The following is a 20877-nucleotide window of genomic DNA, read 5'->3' as shown; positions in this document are numbered from 1 at the left end:
ATAAGCTAAAATACACGATACAAAATAAACATAAAATTAGTATTCGGCTTTTAGTGAAAACTAAAATGTAAAACTAGAAATTAGAAATTATAAAGAGTCTTTTTTTCCATATTTTTTAACAGAATTGTAAAAAGCATCAAATAGTGGCTTCTGAACAAGCTTATCGAGTGGACATGGCCATTTGAAGCCAAGCGTAAAGATTTCTAATTTCAGAATAAGTGTATGTTAATTGTAAATTGAACAATGATAGATCACGTGGTTGACGGTGTCTAGGTTTTCTGTAGAGCAAAAGCAAGAAGCAGTTTCTGCCCGGTTATACATCTCCAGGTAGCTTCTAAAATTACCACGCTCAGTAAGTAGTTGAGCAGTAGCAAACGTTAAATTGCTAAGTAGTGATGAGAACCTACATTCAACACTAGGAAAATAAAATCGTGTTATTCTACAAGTTTTACTGCTACACTACTTTTACTGATTCCACTTTCTCATAGCGTTGTCATGAATATAATTTTTAAGGCTGTTATGTGAGACAGGGATGTGAGTGTAGTCCAAGTCAGTTTCCTTTGCAGCTGACTTAGCCTCAATGTTGGCGTTTTCATTTCTTAGTATGCCAGTATGGCCAAGAACAAATATAAAAATTATCTTATTTACAAGATTTTTAATATGGTGCTGGATATATGCAATTTTATTGCTATTGCAATTGTGATTTAATAGAGCTTTTAGGACAGACAAAATCACTATAAATGTTGACAGACAGAGTTTTGTTTCGTAGTGAAATGGCCCACTGAACAGCTTGGTAGTCAGTATCTTCTTCAGTTTGATAGATGGAGGTATGTGGGAGGTATCTGTACCTTCTAACATATTTTTGGCAAAATATGTAAGTTTGGAGGAAGATAGAGATACTTGAGCCGGCAAGAAGGGAGCTTTTGGACCCATCTGTGTAGATATTGATGCCTGCAAGATTATCCATGGAGGAAGCAGATGACACCGAATTACCTTGTTTACAGGATGATGATCAGATATAGTAGGGTAATTGCAATGTGGTAGCATATGAACAGTTGTAGATAGGAGTAGAGACCGTTATTGAGCCTTGACGTTTGTAGTTCTGATGTAGTAGTTTAGAATTTTTTCTACAATACATAGCGGCAAAGGAAGGAGCTCTGCTAGTATCAGAGAGGTTTGGTAAACAGTTCTGCAGCACTTTGAAACTCTGATGGCAAACTGGATTTGAAGAGAGAGTAATTTACTTGCTACTGAATTAATACTAGTTACATGACCACAGCCAGAGGCCGCGTAAAGTAGCATTGGTTGTATTTCCCCATTATATAGTGTTTTATAAGCTTTATTATTTAGTCCCCAGGTGCACCTAGCACATTTTAGCACAATCTTTCTATAAAATCATGCAAAATATTACGTAAGATAGGGAAGGGGCGGGGATCAAAGAAAATACTACGGTTTCTTACACAGGGGTGGGTGGGGTCTACAATGGCCGAAATCGCCCTTATGTAATTTATGGACTGCCCCAAATTTCATAAATTTAAAATATTTTCATCGTATATTTCTTTAATACTAAACACTAAATATAAATATTCGAATATTTTATTTACTAAATATGCTGAATTATTTCTCGTTAATATTCTTGTTTAGGTTGCAGATATTACTGGTTTTCCTCTAATTTTTCGAAGTGACATCCCAGTGGATTACACAGCAGCCATAGTGGTGAATCCTGTTAAATTTATTGTAGCAGAAAGAAAATTAAAATCTGATTGGAAAACTGTTATTCGACCTTTTGGTCTTCAGGTATGTTCGTGAGATATATATAAATCTTTGCTGTCCTGACCCGAGTTATCTCGGGCAAATTTAAATAATCGTTTTATGTAATTTAAATAATGGTTTTACGTAATTTTCATGTTTTCACTCTAGAATATTTTTCGTTTGTCTTTATGTCCATATTGGACGCGATATTTATTTTGGATCATTTAAGTTTCGTAACTTCTCGTTGCTCGGAAATAATTCGAGTAAAGCTTATTTACATTATACTGGATGTTGTTAATGTCCTCAGCAAGTTTTGTAATTTTACACCTAATAGAAATTTATTTTTGGACCATTTTTTTGGTCCCTATCTATAGAGTTAGTATATCGAATCGAAAATTTCGTGATGTGTTTGAGGATTTACGGTAAGTAATGCACATTTGTCTAGAAATCTGTCTTTCCCTGAGATTTGTATGAGAATATCTTGTGAAGGGCTATCAACAGCTGTTCCCAAGGACATCTAGCTCTGTACACCGAAATGCGGCGCGTATCACGTGATACGTTGCGATTTCTTGTTATCTGAAAGATAATTCGTTTCTAAATAATACGTAAAAAAGGAAATAAAGTTTTATGCTAAAATTTTTTAGAAATGTATTTCATAAATTAGTATAAGTTTTTTTAATTTTATTTAGGAGTTTTTCCTGTAAAGCACAAAAAAACGTTAGGTTAGCTTGGCATGTAATATAAGTAAGAAGAATGTAATATAAAAATTATTAGAAAATAACGAAATACATTTCAGCATTTACAGTAACTAGTTCGTGTAGAAAACTTACTCCCTGTCAAGCATTGTTGGGAAAAACCCGCGAAAGTTTACATTCAGCTGTTCTCAAGGTCATCCAGCTGTGTATCTGTACTGAAGCCTGTATCAAGTGTTTGTTTGGCAGTATTGTGTTATATGAAAAGTAATAAGTTTCTAAATAATATATAATAAAATAAATAACGTTTTATAATAAAATTTTTATAAATTTATTTTATAAAATAGTGTATTATAAATTATTCTGATTTTTTGTGAGAGTTTATTGTAAAGCTTTTTCTGTCAGGATATAAAGCTAGAAACTATTGATATTATAGTATAAGTATTATTGTGATATAAGAATTTTTTAGTATTTTGTGTAAAAATATACATATAAAAGCTTTTTTAATAAAAGTTCTTTGGAACACTTTCTTGCAAATATCAAGTCTTAGAGGAAAACATAAAATAACACGATTGTCTAGCCTATTTTTTTCTTATCTTTATATATCGATTGTTTTCTACAGATTGTTGAATATTTTGTTGCAATTAGTTTTTTCTTTTTTATTTTATTTTCATCTAAACACATTTGATCTAATTTTATTCATAAAACAGAAATTTACAATAATATTTACATGTTTCATTTTTGAAAAAAGCCATAAAATAAAAATAAATCAATGGGTTTTATTTCCAGATTTTATAATGTAAAGTAATATGTTGTCTTCTGTAGTAAACGAACTGCATCCCTCTAGAGCCTCAGGGTGTGAAATGTCTTTGTTTACAATATACTATTTCTTTCTTCATAACAAACTCCAGGGGGTAGAGTGGCTCAAGCAATGTAAGACAAATAAAACTTCTCTCTGATAATAAGCTAATGAAAAATATTCATATACAGAAATACAGTAGAACCTCGATTNTTTATAAAAACTCTGCATTCTTCTATCAAAAACACGATGTTTTGCAGGAAAAGCACTTTTACAGATGCAAGTATTGTTTCAAATGTGGTATCTTGCTTCAAATTCGCGCTACATTCAGTCTGTTTTTTGTTTTCTAGCAAAGTCATATTACAGTTTACCGTAGTTTTGTATTTTGTTTATCACGAATTTAAAATTATAATAAAATTTTAAATTTTCGAACAAAACAGAAAATAATATATTTATTTATATAAATTCGCTAAAATATCGTAGATTTATTAGTCACACACATCCTTTGTTTGAAAACAAAACAAACCACAGCCTTCTAGCTACAACAAAACAGAAAATAATATATTTATTTATATAAATTCGCTAAAATATCGTAGATTTATTAGTCACACACATCCTTTGTTTGAAAACAAAACAAACCACAACCTTCTAGCTACAGCAAGTGAGGAGATATTGCCATTAATTACACTACTTCTCTAATTACTCTCCTAGGAGGGGAGTGGATGAGTCATCAAGGATCGAAGTCAACACAAGTTTTCTTAGCGATAATATATAAGAAACATTATTTTTATATTATTTCGAAGATTTTTACAATAATCGACTATACTACACAATTTCACATGCGATTCTTTACATATTTTCTCATATTATATAACAGCGAGGAGAGGGGAAAGGTTCACTTTCCCAAATAATTTATAACTTCACAGTTCTAAAATAATGTTTACTAACCTAAATACTGTCAAAGAATAAATTAGCAAATTAGAGCTGAAAAAAACTATAGAAACAAGCAATTTTATAGCAATTGTTTACATATTTCAAAGATTGTAGCCCGGGAGTGATGGCACTTAGCAGAAATTTGAGCTTTAGTGTTTCACAGGTGAGTGATTCGTTGATCTAATATCAACATAGACAGAAAGTAACCAAATACAGTGTAAAATAAGTTGACTATCAATTTTATCAGCCAATAATCTGCTTCCTTGCCTCTAGTTGCTTTACAATGGAACAGGATGGTATTTCGCGAAATATTTATGGCCCGTAGGTGGTGACAAAACATTTATTGGTTAATACAGTCAAAAGACACATACAAGAAAGCAAATCAAAGCTTAGATCGCAACAGACTTGATTACAGTTTGTACAAAACAACACCTTTCCATGTTATATCTATGGAACACTCTTCTTTTGTTTATTGAATGAAACAAACCTTTCTTCACATGCCTGTTGAGATGTAATTGGTATATTATAGCTAATTGACTATACTTTAACGAATAAACATCGACTCGGGTTTGTGGGGTGGGAATTTTCATGCAAAAAGCCATGCCTTCTAAGAGATACTTTGTCAGCTACAAAAATATACAAACAATCATAAATCATTATTCTCATTTATTTTTACCTGAGTTCAGTAAATTTATATGTATATTCATACTGTTTTACGTTTATAAACGTTTTTTTAGAATCATCCAGCCATAAGTCTTTCTAAAAACAAAATACTTCCGGATTATTATGGTACTTCCGCAAAAAATAATGCATATATTATACTTCATTTAATAAGATGATAATCGTTTATTATAGTGCTCTGTTATTATAATAGTATAAATAACATAAACAAAATCAAGTATACACCATCGATACACAAAAGTGTGTTGACCTAGATTTACAAAATTCAACCCCCCCAAACCAGTTGCGTTGTAAACTTTAGGCCATATTCTGTCTCCACGTTGGTTTAGAAGGCTGTAGTTTTTTTTTTTGAGAAGATAGACCTGTCTACGTAACATATAACAGATTGATCGAATGTTTATACAAAAAAGTTTTTTGATTTTTTCAAATCTTGAATTTTATAAATTTTTGTAAACATATATACGTTATAGCCAACAATCATAAATGGTGATATGTTTTTCATATTTCTGTAAAATTATTTACATATAAAAGCATTTAGAAAGAACTTCCAAACACTTTCATGTAATTATCAATTCTCTGATGAAGAACTTGTAATAAAAATTTGCTAAATAGACATTTGTAATGTTTGTACAAATGTTTCCAATACTGGGGTTCTCAAATCTTACAATTTATGACTGCAATAAATAATGTCAGATGTTTGTTCTTAGAATTTCTGTCTTTTTGTTCTTCTTTCGAATGCTTCGAAAAATTCTCATTCATTGTCTTGCTCTTCAGTAGACACGTTTTCCTTTGGTTCTAGTGTGCTTTTAGAAATACTAGCACTCAGGCACTGTTAGGAACATCCCGCAAACATCGACAAACAGCTGATTTCAAGGCCATCCAGCTGTGTATATGTACTACAGTCTCTGTCAAGTGTCCTGTTGGCACTTTAGTATATAAGAATAAGTTTTAAATAAGTTTAATAATAAGTTTTTAAATAATACATAATAAAATNATATGTATATTCATACTGTTTTACGTTTATAAACGTTTTTTTAGAATCATCCAGCCATAAGTCTTTCTAAAAACAAAATACTTCCGGATTATTATGGTACTTCCGCAAAAAATAATGCATATATTATACTTCATTTAATAAGATGATAATCGTTTATTATAGTGCTCTGTTATTATAATAGTATAAATAACATAAACAAAATCAAGTATACACCATCGATACACAAAAGTGTGTTGACCTAGATTTACAAAATTCAACCCCCCCAAACCAGTTGCGTTGTAAACTTTAGGCCATATTCTGTCTCCACGTTGGTTTAGAAGGCTGTAGTTTTTTTTTTTGAGAAGATAGACCTGTCTACGTAACATATAACAGATTGATCGAATGTTTATACAAAAAAGTTTTTTGATTTTTTCAAATCTTGAATTTTATAAATTTTTGTAAACATATATACGTTATAGCCAACAATCATAAATGGTGATATGTTTTTCATATTTCTGTAAAATTATTTACATATAAAAGCATTTAGAAAGAACTTCCAAACACTTTCATGTAATTATCAATTCTCTGATGAAGAACTTGTAATAAAAATTTGCTAAATAGACATTTGTAATGTTTGTACAAATGTTTCCAATACTGGGGTTCTCAAATCTTACAATTTATGACTGCAATAAATAATGTCAGATGTTTGTTCTTAGAATTTCTGTCTTTTTGTTCTTCTTTCGAATGCTTCGAAAAATTCTCATTCATTGTCTTGCTCTTCAGTAGACACGTTTTCCTTTGGTTCTAGTGTGCTTTTAGAAATACTAGCACTCAGGCACTGTTAGGAACATCCCGCAAACATCGACAAACAGCTGATTTCAAGGCCATCCAGCTGTGTATATGTACTACAGTCTCTGTCAAGTGTCCTGTTGGCACTTTAGTATATAAGAATAAGTTTTAAATAAGTTTAATAATAAGTTTTTAAATAATACATAATAAAATAAATAAAGTTTTTTATACATAATAAAATAAAGTTTTAGAAAAGTATTTCTAAAACTTTTAGAAATACATTTCTGAAAGTTTTATAAAATTTTTAGAAATGTATTTTATTATTGTTTTCTATATTTAGTACATTCATATATTCAGTACATTCAGGTTTGATTTTATAACATTGTATTTTATAATTATTTTTCATTATTCTTATTACTTGTAATCATTTAAAACAAGTTTGTATGTCAATAAATTTATTTTAGTTTATGTTTTGTCAAGTTTTCGTTTCTAAATTATTTTTAAGCTAACTTACGAATGGCAGCTTTTCAGCACTAAAGCTAGGCATGCAGAGAAGCCATCTTTCAGGCCCATGTAAAGTTCGCATCCAAAGGGAAAGGTGCCATTTAGGAACCAATTTTGGCAAATTGAAAATAATCGAATAAAACTTTTTTTCAAATAAAATAGATGTTTTCTTTTAAATAATAATAAAGGATTTTTTATCCGAAGCCATTCTTTTTAATAATTTATACATTAAGTGGTTAACATCATTAATAGCAATTGGAAATTCTAACTTTTCATAAAGAAACCATTTAATATGCCATTATAATAAATACGACTGTTTTCGAGCTCATGCTTGAGCTATACCAATCGTTCATAAATGTAATAAAATACTATCTTTAAAGCGAAAAATCATATTTGTTGAACTGAGAAACTCTGCCTAAAAAGCGTAAAGTTTATTAATGTCTGCGCTTTTACTTATGGGGAAATCGCAAAGAAAACAGAGCACTGGGATATTTGCCGATTTCTATTCAGATTTAAAAACAATACTTACATCAAACAAATGAAATATTTTACGTGATGCAAATAAACTGTAGAATATATGTTTTCTTTGATCTCGTAAGTAAAATTTTCAAACATGCTTTCAAAAGTAAATAGAATGTGAAATTATGGACTGACTAGCAATCATGAAATAGATGAAAGCTCCTTCTCTCTCTATTTTGAAATAATTAATTTTACATTGTGCTAAAAGGTTTTGTGCTATTTTTGGGTGTATTAGTGTATTGTTAAAACAGATTTATATGAAGTTTTCAATTAGTTTACTCTGTATACAGTATTTATATAATATTATTTATTTTTCTACATATTTTTCTAATGTCATTTATATCATTTTTTTATTTGTGTAACGAACTGAAATTTGTATCGAGAAGAACGTTATAAACCCCAAAACACATGTAGACAAACGTTCGAATATTATAATCTTTTCAAAGTATAGTTTTAAACTTTTATAATACGTTTCTCGTTCTAATTTTTAGCTATAAAATTACCGAACGCTCAATTAAACATTACTTGCTTGGAGTAGATTGTTTTTATAGTAAAGAAGTAGGGGATATGTCCGTTCAGATAAGCGCTTCGATAAATACTTAAATCCTGAAATTTTATTCATTATTAGTCCAAGAAACAACATGTAGTAAATTAAATTAATTATTTAATTTAATTAATAGAAATAATAATCATTATTGTGTACAAGTGTGTGCCAAAAAAAGATTTTGTTGAATCTGTAAAACATGCAAAACATCAATCACTAAAGAGAAACATTGGAAGTTAAGTAAGGTAGATAACATCTGACAGATTAATACGAATTTAGCTTGAATTTGATAGTGATAGTGATAGTGAGAGAAAGAAATGGCGTACCCAGGGGTGTTGCCACTGACAAAGGGGGTGATAGAGAGGGTGAGAGAATGATAGGGGGAAGGGAATGGGTTGGGAAGGGTGGGGGAGAGAAAAGGGGAGAGAAAGGAGAGAACTGTAGAGTGTTAGGCTGGGACCGAGTAATTGAGATCCTGAAAAAATAGAGTGGTGCGTGCAGTACAAATAAGCGTGTAGTAAACAGAGAAGAGTATGCTCTGAAAAGTAACATTTGTACGATTAATAACAGATATCCGCCACGAAGAACAGAATTGATATGCGGGGGCGGATTGGTGAGGGACACAATGGGGCTAGCCCCTATAATGTTAGCAGTAATAAGTCTGACAACTAGGTTATGGCTCTACGTCCATTGTAAAAGTTCATTAATGGTAGATGCTCACAGAAGTTTTTTAGTCCATGGAAGATCCGTGTTGAGGAGAGGAGGACACTGAAGTTGCAGGGCCAATGATGACCTTCTACTACACTACGCAGATTTCCGCGGTAGGAGGTGTACTTAGGGCAGGTGAATAAGATGTGGAATGGATCCTCTTCTTCTACGATGTCACAGTTGCAATCACCATTTCCTTTCTTGAGGAAACGATTAAAGTACGCCCGGAAGTTCCCGTGCGCCATGATAAGCTGGGTGATGGCATGGTTTGTGTGGAAGAAGGATAAGTTAAGACGTGTGCTGATACTTGGGAGAAATTTGTACGTATGTCGGCCAGTGGTGCTACTATCCCGCTCTTTTTGCCAGATAGTGATGAGTAGTTTGTGCAGTTCTCTGTGTATGGTAGAGAGAGGGATAGCCTCATAAGCATAGGTATCAGCTATCTTGTGAGCATTCTTAGCCAGCCTGTCGGCCCTTTCATTACCTGGATTTCCAGAGTGACCCTGAACTTAGTAGAAATTGATGTAGGCTGAGTTATTGATTTCATTAAGGTGGTTGAGACTATTGTCAATGATTGGCAGTTTTTGGTTCCGATTCTTTATCTTGTGGAGTGCCACACGACTGTCTGTGATGATGTTGACAGTTTTTCCAGAGAAGCAGGAGATATTTTGTTTGATCTACTTCATGGTGGCAAGGATGGCCAGGGATTCTGCCTGGTTGTTAGAGTACTGGTTGCGCAAGCGAAGAGCAGCTTGCCAATGATGTTTCTTAGTGCTATCAATCAGGCAAGCAGAAGCACCCACAGCATCCTTGGTTTTTGAGTCATCAGTGAAGAAATTTAGCCCAGTAAGTGAGGGTGGCAAATTAAAGTACAGTCGACCCCCTATAATTACGGTCCCTATAATTACGATTCCTATAAAACTACGAAAAAATATACGTATTTTGGAAATGTTGAGTCGGATTAGTGTAGAATCGATTAATTTTATGGAAGAAAACCTTTCAATCAGCCGTAGTCCGTAAACTTGACACGTGTCGGGCTGTGATTGGAACGACTTGTAAGAAATCGGATTCCTAATAAATTGGAACGTATCTATATCTTATAGGGGGGTCGACTGTAGATCCTATTGGTGGGAGAAATTGCTGAGTGGAGCCAGTTGATATTGCAGTTGAGGTCTATCCCGTAGTTAGAAATGTCATCAATCAATTTGCTGAAAGAGTCAGGGAGTTGCATTTTGGAGATCAACTTTCTTAGTTCAGATTTGGTGATGTTACGAAAATGAAGTTTCATAAGTAAATTCATTAGATACCTTGTAAGAATTACCAGGTGTATAGGAAGGAGCCCAGCGATGACAAGGAGGGCATTGGTTGGAGCGGTCCTATAACATTTGGTGACAGCAATCGCAGCTTTACGCTGAGCGGAGAGCAGTTTCCGTCTGATATGAATGTTGTTGACTGCGTAGTCCCACTCCTCGCTTCCATATGTTAAAATCGGTTCGATTGCACCTGTATAGATGAGTTGGCTGGTCCAGTGATCAAGCCCCCAGTAGTTCCGGACTATACTCCTGAGGGAGTGGCGCTTGAATTTGAGAAACGTATCCGTAAATGCTTAGAAAGAAATAATCAACAACCTCTGTGAAATTTTGCATATAAAATCACATCCTTTTGCAAGATGCTAAATTATATCTTTTGTATTTTTACTTCCGGTTCACTCCATTTATTTATTTTTATTTATTTTGGAAAGATTGAGTTGTATGTAATTAATGACAATGCATGAACTTGGATTATATAGAGAATTAATTGAAACATAATGTTTCAATTGGTAAGCAAAACGTCTTTGTTTTTCCAAAATTTATGAAATTATTCTTATCATTGATTGATTATCCGAATATGTAATAATATAATTGTCATAAATACTTTTATATTATTTCTTATAATGTATTTTTATATTTATTTATAAACGTATAATTCATTTTTTAAGAAAATAAACTTCAAATTTGAATTTCTGTATTTATTTTAAACTGAATCTAAAACAGTTATATAAACACGGGACATAAGGTAATCACCGTGGATAGACTGTAAAATATTTACTGTAGTATTAGCTATAATTTAAAATAGATCTGTTTATTAGATCTTAGAAATCAGGAATAAGTTATCATTCAATTCTTGAGGTGTGTATGATATCAAACAGGATACATTACATCGTGATCTGACAAAGATGTTTTGAAAAAGTGGTGCTTATCATTGGAATAATTATGGTAACATTTACAGAACAAAGCAAGCTATCATTATTACTTAATTGATAAAAATTGCAAGTTTATTTAGATTTTCTATATCTCTTGAAATTATGATGTAAATATTTGAAATTCGTATTTCTAAAATAACGTCCTAATACTCAACGGTAATATTGATATAAGTTGATTTTTTTCATATGTAAAAATTTATATCAATATATTAGCTTTGGATTGCCCTGGGAGTTTCGATGGTGCTTCTTGGAATCATCTTACCGAAGTTAATAAACTATGGACAAAATATAAAGAAAACCAGAAACTTTTGGACAATACAGAGAGCTATGTTGTTCCTGATTGCATCATGTTCCATGCAAGGTTTGTATGAAAATATGCCAAGTTTACTTTTGTGATTATCCATATGAATACATTAATGTTTTTTCAACAATTTTTAGGAACTAATTTGAGCGATACAACAGGTTGTTCTTCAAGATTATCTATCGGAGTTTGCCTCTTTTCAACCTCTGTATTAGGATTTGGTTATGCTGGAACATTAATTTCGTTTCTGACTACACCTTGTTATGAACCGGCTCCAAAAACCATAAATGAATTAGCCACTGCCGTGAAACTCGGAGAATATTTCTGTGGTACATTTTCACGGAGTGCAATTTCCTCATATTTAAAAGTTAAGCAAATTCATGATATAATATCCAAAGTTTATTTTTGAAATTTTGCAACCTATATTAAAATATTAGTCGTACATTAGCTTATAGGGGAGACCGGGGAAAGATCGGCATGTTAAGCTTTACTTAAATTTTGTGTAATAAATACTGCTGTAAACTGAAAAAAAAGCTTTGCATATTGTCTATTGGAATGTTACCTTACTATAGAACTGGTTAAAATCAGTTTGGAAATAAAAATAATTAAAATAATTACAACTTTACAAGAAGAGAGAAATTGACGAAGTTGCCCCGGGTATAGGGGCAAGATCGGCAACTTCTCTCTTTTTGTAAAGTTGTAATTATTTTAATTATTTTTATTAAAGTTGCCCCTGGTATAGGGGCAACAGTAATGGGGCAAGATAGGCACGTATATAAAATTATGTTATTAACAATGTATAAGTTGGAATTCACTATTAAAACAAAGAAATACAAATCCAACACCCATTTAATATTATTACAACGAAATGCAAGTTCAAAGACATATATACATGAATAACAAATGCAAACATGTTTTCATTTATCATCTGTTTGATTTTTATCCTTTGCTTCTAATGTGGCTTTATGTTGCCGATCTTACCCCGCTAGTCATGATTTCGAAACATTAAGTACAACCCTGAGAACAGAATGCCAAGCCACGATCTGGCCACGTGAATAAGTTGAAGTTACATCCTTCTAACAGGAAAAGTAACTTTCGTTATCATGGAATTATAACAAAACCTGCCAATTCAATATAAATGGAAAAAAAATATTATATGGAATTGAACGAAAATGAAAATTTGCTTGATAATTCAACTACGCTTGTTGAAGAACAATAAAAACACTACACTCAACAAGCCACCAATAAAACTCAACTGCCTAACCTGTAACCAAAGTCTCCTTTTAATTTGTTTTTAAAAAAAAGCGCTTGACAAATTTGCCCCGCATGCCGAAGTTGCCCCGGTCTCCCTTATACTATAAACTGCTGAAAATATAATTATAAAATATATAATTTAGTATAGATTGTAATAGAGAATATTATCCATTCTTACAGTATATGAAATATTATCAAATGTAAAGGAAACAATGTAATGGGAAACCTAGTAAAATTTTTATAAGTTATTTTCTGAAAATATGACTGAAACTTAAAAGGAAATACTGTACTTATTTTAATATAAATGCTATTAATTCTATTTTAATTTCTTAAAGTTGAAAGCCGCAGACTTCATATGAAAATTTTGTTGTTCAAACTTCAAAATATATTTCTACTTCTATCAATGTTGATCATGATTTACAAATTATACAATTTTAACTTTTTTTGTCAAAATTATGAAATGAAATTTATTCTGTAATAGGTATAGGAATACAGTAATTAGATATAAATTACGATTTCATTTTTCACTTTATTGATGTTCTGGTGATTTTTATTGCTCCATAAATTTTAAATTTGAACTCATTTATTTTCGATTAAAAGTTCACAATTGTAATATCAAAAGCGCTCAGCAACTAAATAAAAAGAAACAAAACACCTTTTTTGCCGAGAAATAAATATAATTTTAAAAACAAACGTTTTCAGCCTAGTTAATAGGTCATCTTCAGGTCGAAAACTAAAATGGAACGTAAATGTTCCGCGAATAGAATATAAAAATTTTTAAATCAAAAATTTTACAAGAGAAAAAATAACGGAAGAATATATAAAAATTAACATAAAACAATAAAACAAAAATAACATAAATCTTCAATGTACTAATTCTGGTCGAAGTTTCTAGTAAGTTTCTTAACCAAATATTTCCATGCCGAAGGAAGGCTCTCCAAGTTTTTTTTTTTACTGTGCCCCTTTCATACTTCTTAAGCATTCCTACAATTATACTTTTTCTGTAACCCAGGGTCCGGGCCACCTGCAATACTCTATCAATCTCCTTCTACCTGTCAGCGACTCGGTCACAATATAAATAAGCTCTCCTTATTAACGCTCGGAAGGCTGCCATCTTGATAGAGTATTGCAGGTGGCCCGGACCCTGGGTTACAGAAAAAGTATAATTGTAGGAATGCTTAAGAAGTATGAAAGGGGCACAGTAAAAAGAACTTTAAGGAATGTTCCTACTAGGCTCACAAAATTTACTTATAATAGTAGTATGAATAGTGTTATGAAAAAAATTGCTAGTCGAAAGGAATCAAGAATGGTTTTAAGAAGAGCCCCTAATTTGTATAAAATCTTGATAAATGATAAGAATAACATCAAAGCGGAGGAGAAAGCAGGGGTGTATAAGATTCCTTATGAGAACTTACAACTGGATGTTAAAAATGATTATATCGGCGTCACCACCAGAAACTTGGGAGTAAGACTCAAAGAACGTAGATATGCCATACGAAAAGCATCTAATTCAACGATATTGTCACAAATGGCGCAAGCGCAAGGCTCTGAAATAAAATGGGACGAGGCAACAATCATCAAACCTCTGTCTTCCCCAACTCTAGCAATGACGGCGGAGAAAATAGAAATATACAGAAGTAAGATAGGAGAAGGCTGTTTAAATGCGTGGGATGCGGAGAGCCTTCCTTCGGCATGGAAATATTTGGTTAAGAAACTTACTAGAAACTTCGACCAGAATTAGTACATTGAAGATTTATGTTATTTTTGTTTTATTGTTTTATGTTAATTTTTATATATTCTTCCGTCATTTTTTCTCTTGTAAAATTTTTGATTTAAAAATGTTTATATTCTATTCGTGGAACATTTACGTTCCATTTTAGTTTTCGACCTAAAGATGGCCTATTAACTAGGCTGAAAACGTTTGTTTTTAAAATTATATTTATTTTTCGGCAAAATAGGTGTTTTGTTCACAATTGTAAATGAGATATTTTTCTAAATGAAATCTTGTAACGAATTTTAGTTAATCAAACTAAGAATACTGCAGCTTTTATTTTTCTCTTACGATTTTGACGAACGTTTTACACCCCCAAGATAATTCATTTTGTTAAATTACTTTATTTGTTTTGTTTTATTTTTTTTACTTTAATACAGTCAAACCCTGAGATTGGAAATTAACTCAATTCTAACAGTTGTTTTGAAACCGATTTATACTAATAACGGAATCAATGTTCCGTTATTAGAATCTTTTATTAGAACGGGGTATCTACTGTAATAATATATAATACTAGCTGCAAGGACCCGCTTCGCTGGGTTTTTATTTGTATGTAATATAGTTTTTTTTATATATATAAAAGACTGTTTTTCTAAGTAATCTAGAAACTAGCTGCAAGGACCCGCTTCGCTGGGCAAAAAGTAACGATAGTGAAGATTAAGATAATTACATTATAGCTAATCTTACCCGTTTTCACAGAATGCAAGAATTAGGTCCCCCGTTTCCAGACTAATTAGAGAATTTTTACGTTTAGTCAAACGAACTATTTTCAACGTTTCTGGAACGTTTACAATCGTTCTATAATCGAACCAATATTCGAATTTTATGTTCGAATTTAATTCGAACAAATTCGAACAAAACATTCGAAATAGAAAGCCACTTTCAACCACTTTCAGCCTCATATCTCCCGCACCCTTATAGCTATCGAGACGCAACCACCCCTATGCACGAATGGAGACTTGTGGCTACCACCACATACAAACACCATTCACGTGCGATGTGTAGTTTTGGCGAAAAAGTGAAATATAGGGACATACATGTCCATTTATATATATGTATATAGATTATATTAATAATTTTTTTATTTAATTTAATTTAAACACGAATTCTTGAATGCCATTTATACTGCATAAAATCAAATTAACGCAGTTTTTATTATTTAATTTTTTTAGATTCGACTTTCTCGCTTACCGAAAGAGGAAATAGTATTTTTCCCGCACGCGCGTTAAAATCTAATTTAAATAGCAACGTCATCGATAATTCGTATCGCAACATATAGTAACACGAGGCGATCTCGGTGTCACTAACTTTAGAATCGGTAGTCTTTTCGCTGATTTGTCGAGCCATCGACTTTATCATAGGCAGAGTAGCTTGTCCTGCAACCGATTTTTCGTACGGTAACCGGAGTCAAATATAAGTTTAAAATTTTGTTCGTGAACCAAATTGTACAGAAAGCGCGGCGTTTGAGTCTGAGGCTTAACTGAAATTCACTATTTACCACAAGAAATGAAAACTATATAATCCATGTAGAAAACAGTATTAATGTGTATAGAAGTGTTGTTTAAATATTACAGTTTTGCAAAGTTATAATAATTATGGTTAATTTCATATATTTTGTTTCAGGGGAAAAAATCAACTGATACAGAAATATTAATAGACTACATGGAGAGAAATCCTGATAAGTTAACTCGATATGCATCAGTTATAGCTTCAAAAATGAAAAATGAACGTTACGCTTTCATTTCGCCAGAGATATTTTCAAGAGGAAGAATTATGCCGTTATTTCAAGGCAAATTGTCACTGAGTGTAGATAATTTTAAGACCATTCTATCAGGATATTTGCTAAGAAAAGATTTTCCATACAAAAGAACAACTAAGAAAATGTAAGAACATAAAATTAATTTTAATTTTCGCTTTTACAATTGTATAACAGATATACTCTGATTGTATTATACGTTTTTTATTACAGCATAACTCGTTTATTTGAGGTTGGAATAGTACAACGTATAATAAGAAAAGAGTGTTATAGTCAGCATGAAGATAAGGATAAAGTTCACCCTTTAAAGTTAGAAGAACTTGCAGGAAGTTTCGTTGTTCTTGTTATTGGATATATATTATCTTTTCTTTCCTTTATTGGCGAATTGATAACTGGATATTACGCTAAGTCAAAAAGATTTTAATCAATGATAATTTATAATATGTAGATTTATCTTCTGGAATTTGTAGTATTTAAATTTTGTATTTAGTACAGCGTTTCACAAGAAAAATTATTTCTTTTTACTGGGGAGTACCGATTCTTTCCTTATTTCAATTTTGATTGATGTTATATTATAAATGTCTCATTTCTGTTCCGGAAAGTAGGAAAAAAACTTTAGTAATTATAACACATTGAATATATTTTCTACATTTCTTAATATAAAAATTTATATTTAATCATATTTTCATTGATGTGCAATAAAAATTTTCAAAACTTTTCGTCCAAATACAAACTCTTATATTAAACAAACTTATTAAAAATGTAAATTAATAACTCTTGTATTTTTTAAAATATAATGTAAATTTTCTAAACTTTCGCTGCACCAAATGTAAAAAAAAAATTCAAATTTTTTGTCTGTAACATTGAACTTTAGAATTTCATATTACTTGAAATAATACTGTTTTCTGATTTTTTAAGAAATTTAATATTGAAATACATTTGATCTTGGCTATTTCAAACATCTTTAGCACGAAAACCTATTTATCTTAGAATTTATATCTTTCTCTGCATTTTCAGCGTAAATTTTTACATTTTTCATAATTAAATCAAATAAACTTTTTCGGATATCTGTACAACTAAAATTATGGAGTGAAGTTGGAATATTATTGCTTGGTGACTTTTTGATAGCGTCAATTGTAAATGAGAAACATCTTTTTTAATACAGTAACCAATTGCGTTTAATTAACGCTGTTTTTCTCTGACTGGCACGTTGTTTGATTTGATGAATTTGTTTATAGTGATATGATATTTGGGTGATATGTCGACAGGTTGTGTTCCAGGAGGACTTTATATATAAAAGTGGCACCTGTTTAGGTGTTACAAACGTAAAGTAAACCCGAAAAATTCCACGTGGCCAGCTAGTTGACAAGGTGAAAATAATGGAAAACTAGTTTTTGTAATTTTATCCTTGTTGCCACTGATGGGCTTGCTTTTCATTGACTGAAAAAAGTCAGGAATTAAAAATAATTTATGAATCATTTTTGATAACATATGTGAAAAAAGTTTAAATAATTTAATGCTTCAAACATGTATGTACTCTACTTTCTATTGTACTAATAAAAACACTCTTTAATCAAACAAACCTGTTACTGTTTACTGTATAAGAATCTGTACTTCTTGAAACCTGTCTATCTAGAATTTTTTGATATCCCCATGAGATTCAAGATAGATAAGTTCAACTGAAACTGAATACACTTTCTAATTGTATATTTTTCTCTACTTAGTTGCTTTTACGCTGTGTGACATCAATTTTGTGTTATTGTGTTAGAAAAGAAGCACGTGCATGACTGTATCACATGTTTCTGTTTTAATAGACACATTCGAATACAACTGGTTTCTTGTTATTTGATTTTATGCATTTTGAAAGTTATTTTTTAAAGAGCATTAAATCAAAGAGCTTAAGTGTTTTTATACTGTAATATTCTTCATACCTTCTCTGATGCAACTTTCTGTTTGTGAACAAGTACAGAGATGCTTCGATTTTATATTTGCACTTCTTTTTTCCAAATCCTCTCTTTACAATAGAATGACTACTTTGTGCCCTATACAGGCCAAGAATACAAGTAAAATCTGTCAATAGTGATTTTTCAGAATAGAACTCTCAGCTGTCTCCAAGAAATGCCAAATATGGAGAGATACAAACGTATGATAAGGTATGGAATGAGTGTACAAGATATTATATACTGCGGCCCAGGATAGGAATGTAGGAATACATTATAAAGCCTATAAATCTGTCGTGTGTAAAAGAAGAGCTCCAAGTTACAGGAAAAGCTATAATTGCTATTTGGTCTCATCAGTCTGCGTTGAATCAAAACGCGATTCTAACTTTCCAAATCTGTATTTAGTCTTAATTGCAAAAATCTCTCAACAAACGTACGAAAAAAATGGAGTAAATATGAACACCCGCCTTATATTCAGTCTAAGTGTTTTATTCACAAAACTGAAGACAAAATGATTCCCAAGATGCTGCCACTAATGTCAGCGTTAATCCCGAGCCCCGCCTGATGATTTTTTATCGTATCATCAAGAACGTTTCAAATATGATGGAGTAGATTATTTTTTCCAGTCAACATGTTTGTATTCTATAAGAAAAAACTTATATTACGATATATTTTATTACAAGTTAAAAATTTTTTAAAATATTATTTAATTATTACAATTATATTCAATAAGATTTTTTGGCAAGGATATGTTTTATTACAAAGACTGTGTGATAAGTAAATTTTAGAATTTTGTTTTCTTTTTGTATAATTTTAAATATCCATATTAGTTTAAAATAATAATTATCATTTTTTAAAATTTTCAGTGGAAGTAGACAGAAAAAAAATTAGAAATTGACAACTGTCAATATATTTAAAATAATCTAAAGTTATTTTTTTTCGAAAATCGAATGCATATCATTACTTAACAATTATGACAAAAAATGTCTCCATAACGATTTATTTCATTCAATAAAATAAAAAATGATTGACAACATCTTTACCACGTTGTGAGAATGAAATTCAGCAATTGCTTTTTCTTTACTTGGAGTAGAAACTCTTGATATTTATAATTACAGCATACATCAGCATGTTTTTTTAAAACATTTTTTTACAAAATTTTTGTATTCCATATTTTTCTGACATTATTTCGTTAAAGTTTCTAATTAATGAAAATATTAAAAATTAAAAATAAGGTTCCTATCTTCACACATGTATTTCTTAAGTATAGTTTTTAAATCTAGAAGAACTTTCGCTGAATGAGAAGCAGTTAAAATTCCCTGTATATTTATACAAATATTATAGCTAAAAATAGAGTTATAAATACGCTGACAGTTAGAAGTAATTTAAAAAACATCTAAACCTGACCCTTGTAAGTACAAATTAAACGATATCTAAAGGGGGAAAAAGACTTAACCTACATATTTCTCTGATATACAGTTGTAGCTGAATGTAGAGTAACCCTTGATATATGTTTTAAAAATGCGACATCTATTTTGTTTACCACCTACTACATAATAGTACTTGTGGTTTGGGCCATACTAATTACAAATCTTAATTAACTTAATTTTATTATAACAATAATGCAAAGTTTAATATATTCCATTTAATTATAATTATAAACTTTATTAGCAAGAAAGGAAAATTTCCCTGTTGCAGGGGGTAATACATACGTTAAGTCTGAATTCACAAGCGTATTGAAATAGTTTTTTAAATTATTAAACTTATACAATTATTTTACAGTATATTCCATATAAACTTGTTTTAAACATATGCAAAAGAAACAGTTTATCAGAAGTATCAATACAGATATTACATTAATACAGATACAATATTAATACTGTGAGATGCGAATCACCCCTGAACTAACAATTTAATTAAAAAGTTAAATTTTTGACGAAAAATATTCTTTGATTTTGGTGAGAAAATTGTTTTTCTAAACGACGGAAACAGGTAAAAGTCACTTCCTGCAACGGAAGATCGACGTCCTTTTGTTTTCCCTTATCTACTAAAAATCTTAGTCACCCTGGGAATTGTCAACCCCTCGATAAATCCCCTTTTTCCGCTGGCGTCTAATTACAGAACGATTCCGTAGCCGTAGTTCTGTTTTTTACCGCGAGATGTCGCTACTTCATAACGTCAAGAAGCTGGACAAGCATAATTCTGACTATAGTGTAAATACACACAGTCAGAATTAATTTATTACGAACAAAATTTGCTACTGTTCGTTTGTTGAACGTCAAATTTGTCTCTTGTCTAATGTTCAATGTTTATATTATAGCTTTAAAATATGATTATTGTTCACTATTTTTTATCAAAATATTTAAAACTAGCTGTTACCCACGACTTCGCCCACGGAGGTTTTGCAAGCAAACCTCATTTATACAGTCGACCCCCCTATAACGTGCGTTCCTATAACGGAAATTCCTATAACGTAGCGAAAAAATTGTAGCAACATTCGTATAAAGCAGCTCCTAAAACGTGGTCGCTGGCTCGTTTCGCGACAAGATTGATAGAATCTGGACCAATAGTGGATGAGCAGCCGAACTACTTTCCTCCGCCCTGCGCCACGCTACGGAGCGGCTAAATTGAGTTTGCTATCGTCTGTTTAGTATTATATATAAATTATATATAAATTAGGTACTGTACATATAATTATATATTAATTATATATAAATTA

General features: G+C 31.1%; 1 protein-coding gene across 1 annotated transcript; it reads left to right on the top strand.

The window, feature by feature from the left end:
- Positions 1-1644: 1644 nt before the first annotated feature.
- LOC111615445 lies at positions 1645-16642 on the top strand (the record flags this gene model as incomplete). The annotated part of the gene is made up of 5 exons (XM_023356855.1): positions 1645-1797; positions 11350-11497; positions 11575-11804; positions 16086-16345; positions 16432-16642. Coding segments are annotated over 5 exons (1002 nt in total), but the record flags the coding sequence as incomplete, so codon positions are not given.
- Between the last annotated feature and the right edge of the window lie 4235 nt (positions 16643-20877).

This window comes from Centruroides sculpturatus, unplaced genomic scaffold, assembly GCF_000671375.1.
Source record: "Centruroides sculpturatus isolate CEXI.00-Female unplaced genomic scaffold, Cexi_2.0 scaffold2067, whole genome shotgun sequence".
Classification (NCBI taxonomy): Eukaryota; Metazoa; Arthropoda; class Arachnida; order Scorpiones; family Buthidae; genus Centruroides; species Centruroides sculpturatus.
Note: the sequence above shows the minus strand (reverse complement) of the source record. Positions and strands in the feature narration are given on the sequence as shown.